This window comes from Eumetopias jubatus, unplaced genomic scaffold (assembly GCF_037043125.1).
Source record: "Eumetopias jubatus isolate StellerSeaLion01/CBP00866 unplaced genomic scaffold, mEumJub1_p1.0 scaffold_1, whole genome shotgun sequence".
NCBI lineage: Eukaryota > Metazoa > Chordata > Mammalia > Carnivora > Otariidae > Eumetopias > Eumetopias jubatus.
The window spans coordinates 91,699,588-91,716,464 of NW_028274807.1; the positions used below are offsets into that span (position 1 = coordinate 91,699,588).

General features: G+C 37.2%; 1 protein-coding gene across 2 annotated transcripts in view; it reads right to left on the reverse strand.

Moving 5' to 3' along the window:
- The window catches only part of ECT2 (epithelial cell transforming 2), a 56,077-nt gene extending 50,510 nt beyond the window's left edge, over positions 1-5,567 (reverse strand). Inside the window, exons 1-4 of one of the 2 annotated variants that reach the window (XM_028100804.2) lie at positions 5,474-5,567; positions 2,175-2,326; positions 773-852; positions 574-666 (exon numbers count right to left, since the gene is read on the reverse strand). In XM_028100804.2, the coding sequence (XP_027956605.1) occupies positions 574-666; positions 773-852; positions 2,175-2,304 (303 nt within the window). In that variant the 5' untranslated portion in view covers positions 2,305-2,326; positions 5,474-5,567. The remainder of the gene's footprint in view (positions 1-573; positions 667-772; positions 853-2,174; positions 2,327-5,473) is intronic. The other variant, XM_028100803.2, reaches the window with a different exon arrangement.
- Between the last annotated feature and the right edge of the window lie 11,310 nt (positions 5,568-16,877).

Below are 16,877 nucleotides of genomic sequence, written 5' to 3' on the forward strand. Positions count from 1 at the left end.
GATGACTGTCAAATTATTGTAATTTATATTTTTTAAGATTTTATTTGAGAGAGAGACTGTGTGCAAGCAAGCAGGTGGGGGGGGGGAGTCTTAAGGAGATTCCATAACAATCGTGGACCCCAACCCAGGGCTGGATCCCACCACCCTGAGAACATGACCCGAGCCAAAACCAAGAGTTGGACACTTAACCAACTGTGCCACCCAGGTGCCCCTGTGATTTATAATTTTGGAAATAAAGGAAGAATTTGGAATAAACATAAAATTAATGGGAAAAAAAGAAGCTAAAGAGTTTAAAGAAAAACATCAGACCTTTGTGAATATATGTGTGCCATTTAAATTTAACAATGCCAAATTACAGTGTAAAAAGTTCATTACTTATAATATATACCATAGTTTGGGATTTCAGAAACACCTAAATTTTTAAAAATAAATATAAAAGATTCTATTCATCTAGCTTCAGAGTGCACAAAATATACCTTGTGCCTAATTTAGGTCCAATCACCATTAAGTGGAATTTAAGAATACAATCAAGAGTAGTGCAGCATGCCACATGCAATGAAATGCTTGACCTACCATATTAACAACACTTTTTATTAATTTTTCATCCGACTTTCCAGGACAACTTTCTCTTATCTTTATAACAGGGACTTCCATTATTTTAATAGTCTGTGGAAAAGAGACTTAAGTATAAGATTAAGAAAACTATAAAATTATTTAAACACTGATGGAAGAAAAATAGCCTTTCTTAAAAAAAAAAGCTAAAATTCCATACCTTTAAAGCTTTTATAAGTTCTTCTTGTTTTCCAGCTTCCTGAACCAATATCAGTCTCGTTTCAATTTGAGGCATTTCTTCTATTAAAATTAAAAATGTTTAAATATGTTTATCAGGTACTAATATCAAAATCAACAGTTCTTAATCCCTCTTTTCGCTATATCTGGCATGTTTTTCCATCTTTGAGGAGACTGCTTTCTCTAAAATTAAAATGACTTAATTCTCAGTTTATTTTTTAAAATTTGGCCATCTATCACTTTAGAGAAAGAAAAAACAAATTGCCACAAAGTCTACAAACATTAGCACTCCTCCTAACCAAAAAAAGCATTCACTATCTTGCACAGCCATCCTCTTCAACAGTGCATGCAACGTCGGGACAGACCCATTTATATAGGGGCTAAGGGAATAAGTGGCTTTTCACCTGACCAGTCATAACTGGGTAAACTCTAACAGTGTTGCAGCTAGATTGCCCTCACACACAGAAAAAGCAATATTCAACAATAAGATGCTTTCTCCTTCAAAGCTGAGAAGCATTAATCCAAACAATAATCAAAAATCTAAACAGTATAAATGGCTAAAATCAACAACAAAAGAAACAACAGGTGTTGGTGAGGATGTGGGGAAAAGGAACCCTCATGCACTATTGGTGGGAATGCAAACTGGTGCAGCCACTGAGGAAAACAGTATGGAGGTTCTTCAAAAAGTTAAAAATAGAGCTACCTTATGATCCAGCAATTGCACTACTGGTATTTACCCAAAGAATACAAGAACGCTAATTCAAAGGGATACACGTACACTATGTTTATAGCAGCATTATCTATAATAGCCAAATTATGGAAGCCAAGTATCCATCATCAATTGGCGAATGGATAAAGAAGATGTGGTGTATATATAATGAAATATTACTGAGCCATAAAAAGAACAAAATCTTGCCATTTGCAACAACATGGATGGTATTAGAGGGTATAATACTAAGAGAACTAAGTCAGAGAAAGACAAATACCATATAATTTCACTCATGTGAAATTTAAGAAACAAAACAAGCAAAGTGAAAAAAATGAGAGAAAGATAAAGCAAGAAACAGACAATAGAGAACAAACTGATGGTTACTGTGGCGGGGGAGTTAAATAGGTGATGAGCACAGGGTGATACATAGAAGTGTTGAATTACTATATTGTACAACTGAAACTAATATAACACTGTATGTTAACTAACTGGAATTGAAATAAAAACTTAAAAAAACTACAAAGAATAAAAGATTCTGTCAACAAATATTTACTGAATCACTTTACTCTAGCTTAACAGTATTACAGTTAAATTCTAAATTCCTAGTCAGTTTAGGATTAAAATAATGATTTGGTGTTTTAAAGCTGATTAACAGGTTTACCTTCAACAGGTTTACCTTCAACATATGAAGCAGATCCAATAAATACATTTTCCTTAGAAATTTCAGTAATTTTAGAATCAAAAATAGAGGAGTCTGCCAAGCTTGTCCTCCCAGTAGTAGATGTTAATACACTATTGTCAGCCATTGTTAGTACTCTTCTACGTTGGCTGAAAAAAATAAAGTTTGAATAAAAACACATGAGCATTGGGCAAAAACATGCATTAGAGGCTCTACTTTTATATCTAGAATTTATAAAAAGTATCATTACTCATTTTTCTTAATACTGAACCACAGAAATGTCATTCAACCTCTCTGAGCCTCCATTTCCTGTAAAATAAAGATACTACTACCTGACTCATAGGAATAGAGTAAAAATAACAAATAACACTCAGAACATGACCCGATATACAATGAAAATTCAGAAGGTAGTCATAAATATTCCATCTCCCTCCTCCTCTACCCCTTTGCCCTCAACCAACCCATTTTCCTATCTTCATTTACAATACTACCATCATCCCTCAAATAATCCCTGTCAAAAACTAGATCTATTCTTACCCTTTCCTCTACTTTATTTTGCCCTCCCCCAAATTCCTATCAATCCTATCTCAAGTACTCTGGGAACTCATAGGGTTGTCTCTGATTATTAATCTATTGCCAAAGCAGCTTCAAATTTTAGAAAAAAAGAGCTGAGACCTGGCCCCACTTCTCTATGTTCAATGCCACAATGGCCACTTGGTCAAATACAACAGCCCCAAACAACTTTATCATCAGTTTCTTCAGATCACTCTCCACATTGTTGCCTGGGTTGTGGTCCTAAAAACAAATGTGACCATATCACTTCCCTGCTTAAGAACTTCCACGAGCACTCTTCCCTATAGGGTCAAGTCCAAATTCACCATCAGGTTTACAGTTTGGTCCTAGATTAACTCTTCAACCTCATCTCCTGTTTAATTTCTGCAGTCCACATATACTGTACTGTATGCTCCAGCCACAATGTATTTCTCAGCATTTTTCAAACACAGATCACGATTTACTCCACACACCTACTTACATTTAATAGTACTCAATTCTCCACCCAGCAGATCTTTCAACTCCCAACCCACTGCTCTTGACTCATTCTCTGTGGATGTCTCTGTATATCTCATATGTGTAGATTGCTCTTATCTGTATTTTCATATTACTTTACTATCATCTCTCCTTTAAAAGATTTAACAAGACAATTACACATGGGTTAGTGTCACTATGGCTCTAGACATTAAAGGATTTTTTTTTTTAAGACTTCCAGGACTTAAGAGTTGAAAAGTTAGGCTAACAGGGAATAAAGAAAAAGTTAAATGAATTTTCAATTCAAATCAAGGTTATTATGTAAGTTTATTATCTTGAAGTTAGTTTCCAGAATATTCGGCAAATATAAAGAGGCGGCCCTATCTTTATCTGGTACATGTCTGACCTACTGTACCCTCTCCTACTTTTTTTAGGTTAATAAGATATACAAATATCTTCCACCAGCTTTTTATCAAAGTAATAGTTTAAATAAACTATATGCTGTGGAGAAACAGCATATAGTTCAGGTATCATTAGCATCATTTCTAGATGGTGATATTAAGTAGTGCGAAGATGAGCAAACTAATAATATCCAAAGACCTAAGCATAATTGTTAGGCGCACACTTCAAAGCCAGGCAACCCAGCCTCCTGTCTCAACTCTGCACTCAGTTTCCACATCCAAGAAAAAGATAATAGCACAACTCAAATCCAGTTGTGATGAAAACTGAATAGATGACATCTTAATATGAGTGACAATTATTAACTTTCATAATATTCATAATGTGGACATTTTTAATTGTCTTACCATACATCCATATCAATCATTATTCTAAGGATCTCCAAAGGAATGCCCCAACAGTTGTTAATAACAGTCTCCATTTACAATCAATGACAAATTCTATCGAGCCCTTATTGTTGCTAAGTCTCCTACACTTAACGGTTTCCAGTCAAAAAGAAAAGGCTCTACAAAGGCTATCATTCAAAGTTCCCTTAAAAGAACCTTTAAAAAAAGTCAAGAGATGAACTAACATACTTTAAGAACTGAAGGAGGGAGATTTTAATAATCAAAAACATGAATTTACATTCTTCTCCTATGCCTGTTTAAAGGCCAACAAAATAGGTAATTAAAAATTAAAATTGTCTCTGTTAAAACTGTATATGATCAATTTATTGCTGAAATAGCTTCAAATTTTAGGGAAAAAGAGTTGCGTGGAAAGTTGATGACAACACCCAACACTCTGATTACAAAAGGAAATACACTAATCACTTTTTCACATTCATGCATTCTGTAAGCTTGTAAGACAATAGGATCAGTGTTCATAAACCTATACAGCTTATTTCTCATCCAAGAATATAGTCAAGCAGCTTTTGACTAAATAACACATGCCTCTTTTCATCCCAAAGAGAAAATCTGTCACTTCAACAAATAATTCACTTTAGGTTTCCCTTTACTTATTTTTTTAGGCAATCATCTTTCAGAGGAGTTAAATGAAATACTGGATATGATGGTAGTGTTACTGACAATAATAACATTAGTGTTAACATTATAAACGTTATGGTTAATATTTATTTAACGCTTAATATGTGGCAGACATTGTTCTAAGTCTTTGAAACCATCCTAAGAGGCACGTACTATTCCTGTCTCCATCTCATAAAGAATCCTAGAAAAGAGAGGTCAAGTAACCAGCCAAGTCAATAAAACAGGGATCCAAACCCGGGCTGATTCCAGAGGCTTGCACTTTAAACCACTAAGCCAAACAAATCTGTACGGGGAAGGAAGGCGCACGCGGGGGGGTCGGGAGGGGAGGGTCAGGCGGAGGCCGGAATGGGCTGGCATTTTTAAAAACTAAAAAGTAAACCTCCTACAGAGAAAACACCAAAAAGAATCCTGGAGTGAAACCACTAGGCACTCTGAGATAAGCCCCCAAAGGCAGCAGCTGTGGGCCGCCAGAACCGCAAGGACAAGGCGGCTTGTTGAGACCACGCTTCCCAACTCCCTCCCTTCATCCAGACATTCTTCCGGAAAAAATATCTCACCAGGTGAGAGATGAAGATGCCCAACAACCGGGAGGACTTCGGGATCCCACTGCGCTCACTGCCCAGCTGTTAGTAGTGCGGTGGGGGAGTTCCCAGAGCCAGGAAGCCTGAGCAGGGGGTGCTCCGGAATTCGCGGTCATGGGGCGGGGTAGCCGGACAAGAGAAGGGGCCCACTGCTCCGGGGGCGCTGGCCCACTCCCACCTCCCCTACCCACATCCACAAAGTTCTCACCACTCTCAAAAAACGCCTCGGAAGTCCACCTCTTCAAGCACTGATTCCCCTTACTGGTACCGCCATTCCTCGCGGGTGTCAGCCACAACCAATTCAAAAAGTGAGCCTCTTTCTCTAAAAGCCATGCCGATTGGCGCGTGATGTCAACCTCCTTCCCATAGGCTGCGGTCTCCAGAGGGGCGGTGATTGGCCACTGCTCTCCGCCCACCTCCCCGCAGGCGCCGATTGATTGGTTCTGCGTGTGTTTCAAATAAACCTAACGGCTCGCACGTCGGAACGACCGGAGTTTGTAGAGAAGTGCCCGGATGTGACCGGGAGGTGGCAGTGGTAGCTCCTGGGTTTGTCTGGGAGTGGCAGGTGTGTCTGAGGCTACCGCTTGTTTACTCAATAAACTTCCCATTTCCTGAGTCAAGTTTTGAGTGGATTCCTGCCCCCCCCAGCCCCCGCGCCATTTACTTTTTTTAAGCGTCACTAAATCCTTTAAATTAAATCAGTGCCCCCACGGTTGAATTTTTTTCACTGCTTGCTGGGAGCTGAAAGATTTTCCTGCTTGTGTGCTTTCTGCTTTAGGAATGTTATTTCAAGTTGGCTTCAGAGGTTTTGACTTTGGTAGTTGTGTTGGCGTGGCACTGCCATGGACAGGGAGGGGCTCTCCAGGTGGACTTCAAATCAGCAGCCAATTATTTAAATGCTAATGTATGTAAGCACTGCCCTGGTCTGAGGAATTTCACCGGTGATTAGAATAAATTCTTAGTGTTTCTCGGACTTTTTATAGATATATATATAAGTTTACGCTTGAACAAATGTAAAAATATGTCAGAAGATTCTAGAATCTCCTGGAGCCAAAGTAAATTGCTTCTTGCTGCCTCCTCCGGCCACCGTGAGATCTTTTCTTTCCTGTAAAGTCTAGCCAAGAATTTATCGTTTGTCCTGTAATTACTATAGTTATTGTGAAAATTATTTTACTTTCTTCAGTTTCTAAATATGATACCCTGTAACATTATCTCTTAAGAAAAATACTGGGCGCCTGGGTGGCTCAGTTGGTTAAGCGACTGCCTTCGGCTCAGGTCATGATCCTGGAGTCCCGGGATCGAGTCCCGCATCGGGCTCCCTGCTCGGCGGGGAGTCTGCTTCTCCCTCTGACCCCCTTCCCCCTCGTGCTTTCTCTCTCTCATTCTCTCTCTCTCTCTCTGAAATAAATAAATAAAATCTTTAAATAAAAAAAAAAAAAAGAAAAATACTTCTCCCCCCAGGTAGGTTTTGCTTAGTTCCCACCTAATCACTGATTTAAGTAAAAGAAAGGGAAATCCGTTGCCCAAATCTTAAATCCCAATAAGAGAAGGAAAACTTGTACTCTGGAATGGAACACTTCCGACCATGTCAAACAGGTGAGAATTTACAAGTTTTCCTGATTTTGCCTGGCCACTTTAGAATCACTGAAAAGTGTAATGTAATCCAAAAAAATGTGTGACTCAGTCTGGTAATTATTGGTTTCCCTGTTTATAACTGAAGAATATTTGCAGTCTGCCCTTCAGTATAAGGCTGTGATAACCGTTAAGGCAAAAGAAAAGAAAAATAGTCATTGAAATTTCACTTTGGAATGTGCTTGCATACTTAAATCAGGGTGTGCCCAGCATTCCAAAAATTCTCACCAGTGAAACATATTAAGCTAGTGAAGAGAGCAGCCTATTTCCTCTGTGCACTGCTCTGTTAAAGTGGCTTTGCACCCAAATCTAATGACCATGAGGTATCACCACACAAAATGTATACTAGCCTAGCAAAAGCTATACTTGATTTCTTTTAAGGGATATATGGCATTTTACTAACAAACAGGCAATACAATCTTCTTCCATTTCATAACCATGTAACAACCTCCTTTTACATCTCCTATCCATGTAACCTCAAGCAAGTTACTTAACCTCTCTATGCCTCAGTTTGCCCTCTATAAAAGGGTCTAATAGTACTTCATAATTTTGTTGTGAGGATTTAATTTATGTAATTAAAGCAGGTGCCTGGCAGGCTCAGTCCGTAGATCTCAGGGTTGTGAGTTAGAGCCCCACATTGGGCATGGAGCCTACTTTAAATATATATATGTTTATATATATAATATATATATTACATAAATATTATATATAAAAAAACATATTCTAGCATATGGTAAACATGCAAGAGAATGTTAGCTGCTAATATTAGTACTACTTTTATTACTACTGTTATCTCAACTAAGGGGCCCTATAAATTGCCTGATGGGACTGATGGTTCTCTACATTGCCTTCTCATCCCTGACCCCAGGAGCGATGGCACATATGCCTCCCTTTGCCCCACCCTACCCCAGCCACAAACTACCACCCTCTCCAACCAAGCTCCAAGCTTGATACAGCCAAGACCTCCATTGCTTTCTTTCCCTGCCAGAGAGAGGACAATTTTCCTTCTATACCAAATCTATTCTTCCTTTTCTCCTTTAGGGAAATCCTGCTGTGCTGTGCTCAAGACATGGCTCTCTTGCTGCTGCCCTTGGCCCGACTTTTGTCCCCTTCCAAGGCAGGTCCTAGCTAAGATTCTTTACGTTAAATGTTAGCCTCATTCTCCAGGCCCCTTCACTGGAAATACACTTATTAAATTAATATGTCAACCTCTGTTTGTATAGGGTAGATAGATAAATTAAAATAAAGAGTAACTTGAAAGATAAACCATTAAACAATTCTTATGTGTCATCCACAACTCCTAGGATACCAAATGGACAGGTTTCAGATATAAAATACTAAAGAAATTTAACTGAATTTAAGTACTTAGTAGTGTATGACATATTTTCCCCCAAGCAATAAAACAACTTCTAAAGATGGGGGATAAAAATTTTAGATGTGGAGAAAATGAAATGTGAAAGATAGAACTACTGAGATTTTTCCTTTAGAGGATCAGCTTTCCCACCTCCATCTTCAAATTGGGTGACACTCTGGACTCTCTTTCTTTACCCCTACAGCCTTGTGCCTCTTCAAGTTTATTCCCTCTTACTCATATTTCCTCTTTTTCCTCCATGCCCACACCCTCCATCTCCATCTTCTTTCAGCTTCTTCAGAGCAGCAGAGAATGGGAAGTTAGGAAAGTTAATTTTGAGTTACGGGATATCTTTCCCCACCTCATACTTACCCTAATAAGAACTAGTATATCTGAAAAATTATTAAATCTGTTGCAATAAATGGGCAATATCTGTTGTAATGGACTTTGATTTTATTACCTAAAGCTGTAATGAAATATATTACAATTTCCAGATTTTATTTTAAAAATGTGAAATGTTGGGGCACCTGGGTGGCTCAGTCGGTTAAGCGTCTGCCTTGGATTCCAGTCATGATCTCAGGGTCCTGGGATCAGGCCCTGCATCGTTGGGCTTCTTGGGGGGGGGGGGCGGCGGCTGCTCAGCAGGGAGTCTGCTTCTCCCTCTCCCTTCCACCCCCCTCCCCACCCCCCGCCCCACTCATGCTCACTTGCTAGCTCACTCTCTCACATAAATAAATAAAATCTTTAAAAACTTTGTAAAAAGAAAGTACTTTCATATGGAGTGACAAAAAAAGTTTTAAAATGTGAAATGTTATCAACCACTAATTCTATTTTATAGTAAATTTAAATACTTCATCATAGGATTGAATGTTTTACTTTAACTAAATATTAACTTTGTGATGTCACAGATTTCATGAAATTGTTTTTCTCCTTCTAGCACCATCCTTACCTCCTCAAAACATTTTTGAAGTATGTACCTATATATAATGCCACACAAGATACCAAGATTCAGTCCCTCTAAGAACTGATCACTTATTTCAGAAATTTTAATGAATAGCCTCGGAATTCTGTCCTTTCTTGGAATTAATAACATTTTCCAATGGAAATGTCATATTTCCAAGTAGGTTATAATGCAGCATCTTTTAACCTGTCATCTCTGCCTGTAAACAAGCTTTAGAAATTACAATCACTGGGAGCCAGAAGAAGCCATTTTAGATACCTCGATAACCAGTAATTAGGATATGAATCGTAGCTTTATTTGTATGACTCATTAGGCTATAAATCACTTAACATAGATTTCCAAGACTGTACAAATTTAGCACTTAAAGTTTCACTTGAACAAAGAGAATTAGCTTTGCTTGATGGAGCAAGAGGTTTCCAAATATGATGAGACCATTATTTCAAATTATGTAATTTGATTAAAAAATATTTAGACGTGGAAAAAAAATCTCAGCTCGTTAGTCTCATTCTTTATCTTACAGAAGAATTTTACCAAGGCCAGCACCATAGAGGTTATATTCCTTTGCCAAGGTCAGATAACTAGTCAATGGCAAAATCAAGATCAAATGTTTTATTTTCATTAAACTATTCTGTCTTTACTAAAATATTAATATTTATATTTTACAACATACTTATAAAAGTACCAATATCTTTATTCATAATGCTTATATATATATATATATATATTTTTTTTTTTTTTACCTTTGAAAGCCTTAAGATACTTTCAATTACTTAAGAGCCTTGTTGGCGGGTGCCTGAGTGGCTCAGTCAGTTAAGCGGCTGCCTTTGGCTCAGGTCATGATCCAGGGTCCTGGGATCGAGCCACATCAGGCTCCCTGCTCGGTGGGGAGTCTGCTTCTCCCTCTCCCTCTGTCTGCTGCTCTGCCTACTTGTGCTCTCTCTCTATCTCTGTTAAATAAATAAATAAAAATCTTTAAAAAAAAAAGAGCCTTGTTGGTCTTGTTTACCTATGTACCTTCAGCACCTAGCAACAGTTCCTGGCATACAGTAGGTGTTTCATGAATACATTGTAATTGATCCCTAAGAATACACATTGCTTTCTAATCCATTCTCCACCTGGATTCAGAGTGACATTATGCAAATACAAACTCATCGTCTAGCACCACCTCTTTAAAACACTTCAATCCTACTAGGCCTTCAATCCTTCTACCTACATTTCCAGCTTCATCTTACACCATGTTCGCTTTCTTTGAATTCTATACCTGCTTTCCTTCTCAGGGTTTTTTGCACCCACTCCTCTACCAATCCCTCTGATCCCCATTCCTTTAACCTAGAGTAGGCAACTTCTATTCATCCTTTAACATTTGCTCACTTTGCCACTTCTCGGAAGGTCTTTCCTAACTACCGACGGTATCAGAACCGTTTTAACCACAGTACCTAGCACACAGAAGGCACTCAATTAAATATTTGTTGAAATAACAAGTAACTCAATGAATGAATGAACTTATTTTTATTATAGTATCAGTGATGTTTTTTCCAAAGATACTAAAGAAAGTGTCTCTTATTTTTACTTTTATCTAACCCATTATTTATGACAGTTTTTCAGGAAAAATTAACTGGCATGTTTCCAAAATTAATAAATTTACATCAAGGACAAAATAATTTGCATCTTTGATATTCAAGTACATTACCCAAGAATTGAATGATTTTTGTACCACAGCCAGTCCAGCTATGAGTGGAAGAGAGTTAATGCTAATGGTACTGAACTGATTCAGGTAAGACTTAATAGTTTATGAACATAGGCAATTATCCATATCAAAAATTCAGTTTTCCTACAACCTGCACCTTTATACATTATACACTGACACTCACAAATTACCTCTTCCACACTATCAACTAACTTGTAAATATCTGAGGTATTCTAAAGTAATACTATCTGCCAGTTTAGTCTTGACAGCTACTTCATCTCTGTAGAGTAGTATTTGCTATGGCAACAATTTGAATACTTTGATTGTACTTAGCAGTATTTTTGTTGCTGCTGTTCAAATGAATGGGAAAAAATGGAATTGTTAATGCAGGTGAAATAAAAATGGAAACCAGGTCATTCAAAAATGGTGAATATTTGACCTCAATTGCATGCCCATTTGCAATAAGCAGTTTAACTGTGGGTTTAATAATGAAGGAAAAACTACATGTAAGAGAGGCACCTGGGTGGCTCAGTCGGTTAAGCATCTGCCTTCAGCTCAGTTCATGATCCCGGAGTCCCTGAATTGAGTCCCCATGTCCAGTTCCCTGCTTATCAGGGAGTCTACTTCTCCCTCTGACCCTCCCCTCTCTCGTGCCCTCTCTCTCTCAAATAAATAAGTAAATAAAATCTTTTTTAAAAATTACATGTAAGAAATAACAAATTCATTGGGAAAATTAAAACATGAGATTTAAATGATATTTAAGTGCACAATGCAACTCTATATAAATCCTATGTGTAGAAAAAAATTATGAAGAAATAAAAAAAAATGTTCTTAGTGTTTCTATCTGGCCAATAGCATTTGAGATTATTTCTCCCTCTCCTTTCCTTTTTTTGGTAATTTTCAAATGTTTTATCATCATGTTTTAGTGGACAATTGTTGTTTTCGAGGCTGTTCAGCATTTATCCCTTCCTTCCTAATAATAGTCTGATTTCCATTTTGAGAAATCCCTCATGGAATGTGGTTTTAGTGAGAGGTAGTGCTTCTCTGTTACCACAGATATGAATGGGGCCACATTCTTCCCATGATTAAAGCTCTGCCAATCAGATGCTCTCTTCATAGGACTTTGAATGATTAGCATGTGCTAAAGATATGGAAAGGAGTAAGGATCATATGCATTCCAATAGTAACAGCAGTGTGCAGACAAGAGTCTTTGAGTCCAATAATCTTTGCTAGTATTTCCACTACCTACTACTCCTCTCTGATCTTGCCCATTTCCCAAGGTTGATCCTTACACAGATTCTGCAAAAAAAAATAATAATAATAATAAATCTTTTTTTCCCTTCAAGACAGAATTTATTTCTATTGCTTGTAACCAAAAATGCCAAGATATATTGCTTTTACAAATCCAAATCTTGTCGGCTCTACCTTCAGAATACATCCAGAAGCTGACCAGTTCTTAGCCCCTCCATTACCCTTTTGTAGGCTACCATCTTCCCTGACCTGAGTTATTGCAGTAGCTACTAACTCATCTCCTCAGTTTCACCTTTAAACCTCCACTGTCTATTCTCAGTAAAGCTGCTGAAGCATTCCTGTTAAAACGTAAGTCAGATCTTGTCACTATGCTCAAAAACCTTTAATGGCTTCCCATTTCTTCCATTCTAAAACCAGTGTTCTCACAATAGACTTTATGGCCCCAACACAATCCTCACTGACATCATCCCTACTCCTCTCCCCTTCAGTTTTACTTACCTCTAGCCACCTCTTTGCTGCTAGCCAGCCTTTTTGCCTCCTCCTGTCAGGAACACATGGGAGGCATGCTCCTAAGTCAGGCTGTTTCCTCTGCTTTTATGTTCTTCCCTCATAAATGCATGACTTTTTCCCCCTTTTCCTTCAATTCTTCATCAAATGCACTGTTTCAATCAGCCTAGGTGGCTACCCCAGCCAAAACTGCAGCCCCTCCCCAAACACCTCTGGTCCCCTTTGCCTTGCTCTTTTTTTATTTCATAGCCATTATTATCAGCAGTTATGTCATTGATTGTCTGTCTCTGCATACTAGAATGTGAGCTCCATGACAGCAGAGAGTTTTCTCTGTTTTGTTCCCCGGTATATTTCCAGTAACCAGGTCAGTACCTGCCACATATTAGGTACTCAAATTTTTTTGAAATAAAGAATAAGCAAAGAAAGAAATGAAAAATGAAAAGGAGGAAGGGAGGAAAGATTTTAAAATTTCTAAATATTATCTACATGTTATAATGACAAGCTGTTTTCAAGCTTTTTTTTAAGTTTTCATTTAAATTCCAGTTGGTTAACATATAGTGTAATATTAGTTTCAGGTGTACAACTTAGCAATTCAACACTTCCATATATCACCTTGTGCTCATCACGATGAATGCACTCTGTAATTGCCATCATCTATTTCCCCCATGTCCCCAACCACCTCCCCTGTGGTAACCATCAATTTGTTCTCTATAGTTAAGTTTTCAAGCTTTTTGAATATTTCTTCAAATGAAACATCACAATGAACTCCCATATATAAAACATATAAAAGCCAAGCTGAATTGAAATAGGGGAAGGGGGGTGCCTGGGTGACTCAGTCGGTTAAGTGGCTGACTCTTGGTTTATGCTCAGTTGGTGATCTCATGGGTGGTAAGATCAGCTCCATGTCTGGCTCCCGCTTTGGGCTCTGGATTCAGTGGGGAGTCTGCTTGGTTTCTTTCTCTCTCTCTCTCTCTCTCTCTCCCTCTGCCCCTCCCCCTGCTCACACTCTCTCTCTCAAATAAATAAATCTTTAAAAAAAAAGTTAAACATATGATTGCGTAAGACCCAGCAATCCATTCCTACATGTAAGAATCTTTGAGGAAATTTTATTCATGATTGCTAAAAACTGGAAAAAATTTAAATGTATAGCATTAGCGAATGCATAAACAGATAGTGGTACATCCCAAACATGGACTACTACTAAGCAATTTCCATGCAACAAAAAGGATGACTCTCAGAAGCATTATGTTAAGTGAAATAAACCAGAAACAAAAAGTAAGTGTTGTATGATTCAATTTATATGGCATTATGAAAAAGACAAAGATAGGGACAAAAATGCAGATCAGTGATTGACAGAGGCTGAGGGTGAGGAGACAAGTTTACTGCAGAATGGCACAGGAAGACTATTGGGGATAGTGGAAGTCCTCATGTCTTGATTGTGGTAATAGCTACACCAATGTATACCTTTGTCAAAACTCATGAATTTTACCATATGTAAGTAATATCTCAATAAACATACTTTTAAAAAGAACAAAATGGAATCTGTTTTCCATTTTCAAAATTTTCTAACAGTTAAAATCCAAAATTAACGGGATGGGCTAACAGTAGAATGTAGGTGTCAGAGGAAAGAATTCATTAACTTGAAAATAAATTAATAGAAATTATTCAATATTGACAAGATAGAAAAATGTTGGAAAAAATGAGAGCTTCAGGAACTTGTGGGAAAACATCATATATAATTGGAGTCCCATTGTTAAGAAACAATAACCAAAAATTTCTCAAATTTGACAAAAGACATAGATAGCTTTTGCCAGAAGAAAAAGTTTCTACTTCCAAAAGATCAGCAAACCCAACTTAGGATAAATACAAAGAAAGTCTTGCATATCAAAGTCAAATTGCTGAAAGCCAAAGAGAAGTTTTAAACCCATGATGACTGAGCTATTGAAGTTGTAGCAAGCATAAGGGACCAAGTAAACTGTGTGAGATGCTAAGGACCAAAGAGCACAGACAGGAAAAGAAATTCCATATTTTAGACAATGGTAAGTGAGAAGAAACCTATAATTCAGGCAATTGTATGATTCCAAAAGTTCTTAACCTTTGCCCTATAGTGAATTAACTATAAACTTCTTTTAGGTCCCAGTGCCTTTGAACTCATATCCCGTAAGTTGTAAATTCCTGCACTAATAGATACGCTATGAAGTAGTTTGTGAGTTTTTGTGAGGACTGTATAATATTAGTGTTTAGAATAGTGCACTGAAAGCACTCAATAAATGCTAGCTATTACTATTATTATTTATCTCACAAATATTTATGAGGTACTTATTATACACCAGGCACTGTACTAGGCACTGGGGATACAACTGAGAAACAAGCTGATGCAGACTTTGCCCTCATAGAGCTCAGAGTTTAGTGAGCCTTATCTAAACAATCGCTATTTCATCCTACCACCTTTCTTTTTGTACAACTGGAGTTCACAAGGCTATAGAGCATGCTAACCATCTATAGTAGAGAGGTAATTTCATGGTAATTTGTATAAAATTGAAAAATGTTTCCCTAATGCACACTAATATGAAAGTTGTGATGCTTGATATAGTCACAGATGTGAAAAAAAAAAACCTAATGCTTTACCTCTCATTATTTTTACCTTCTCTTTCACACACAATTAAACTTATTTTATAGAGGCAATTAAAATATTAGGCTATTTTCTCCTTCATTAAGCATAATTTCCTTTAATTTTTCATTAACATTTTGCCTGCTTCTCTTTTTGAAGATTAAATGGAGCTGTTATGTATGGTATCATATGGACTTGAGATGTTTATCAAGATTTTAAAATTACACTGTTTCATTTTCCTAATTAAAATATTTTTTGTTTGTTTTCTTTTCCTTTTTGCATGAATGTGACTGACCAAAGAATTTATATGTATTAAATTACTGCTCTTGGGAACACCAACATGAAATTAAAAGCCAATATGTTATCATACAGTAGATACCTCTAGACAGCACTTGTACATTGATTGATTTTTAAAATTGTAAACGTAGATTACTTTTATAATTTATAAGTTAGGGGAAAAAAGTACCCCAATTGTGCCATTTTCCTTATCAAATGCTTGACTCCCTGTTAGTTATCGGTAGCATACATCCAAGCACTGTCCCATGAACATTCAAGGTCTTTTACCAACTCTCCCCCAAAGCAGACAGAACAAATATGTTTCCATGCTATGAAACTAAGAAACATAAGTTAAAAGACCCATTTCCTGGAAATTCTTGGAATACCTTGAGGTAGAAACCACAATTCATATATTTATCTGAAATTTTAAAAATTAGAAATTAAATCATCTATCCATAAACTATACAAGTAATAGTGCAAATCTCAAAAACAAAAACAAAAGAAAAAGCTTGAGTTTCTAGTCTTAGTCTATTCGATTGTCTTGTTAGAATTGTAATGATTATATTTACCATCTTATTATCTCAGATCCCTAAAGAAAAATCAACTGTGTTTGATTATCACAAGATTATCAAAAGGAAGGAATTTTTTAGTAAAACCAACATTGTATTGTCTTGAGGAAGCTCTGGCTTGATTTCTTGACTTGACTTTAAAATTCTTCAAGACAGGGAGCCTGGGTGGCTCAGTTGGTTAAGTGACTGCCTTCAGCTCAGGCCATGCTCCTGGAGTCCCAGGATCGAGTCCCACATCGGGCTCCCTGCCCAGCAGGGAGTCTGCTTCTCCCTCTGACACTCTTCCTTCTCGTGCTCTGTATCTCTCATTCTCTCTCTCAAATAAATAAATAAAATCTTTAAAAAATAAATAAATAAATAAATAAATAAAATTCTTCAAGACAGAAAAAAATTGATTATTACAGTACAGTTCCTCTTCTTAAACCAAGAGAAGGGGATTTAAGCATAGGCTTTGTTTCCTAAGCCATACAAACGAAGAGCTAAGTTCTAGTTCATTGTCCTTGGCTTATAGCACATTACTGGGCTATACCTCCACCTGCTTCAGTTGGTTCACCTTTTTATATCTCCTCTCAAATGTGGACACATTCTGTGGAACCAGGGATCTCACAGTAGTACCTTTTCCATGGGTCTTGAATAGCTTAGGCTGAGTCAAAATATACTGGCCCCATTACTTTTTTTTTAAGTTTATTATCTTTTTTTCTTGATAATCTCTGCAACCAACATGGGCCTGGAACTCACAACCCTGAGATCAAGAGTCACATGCTCTT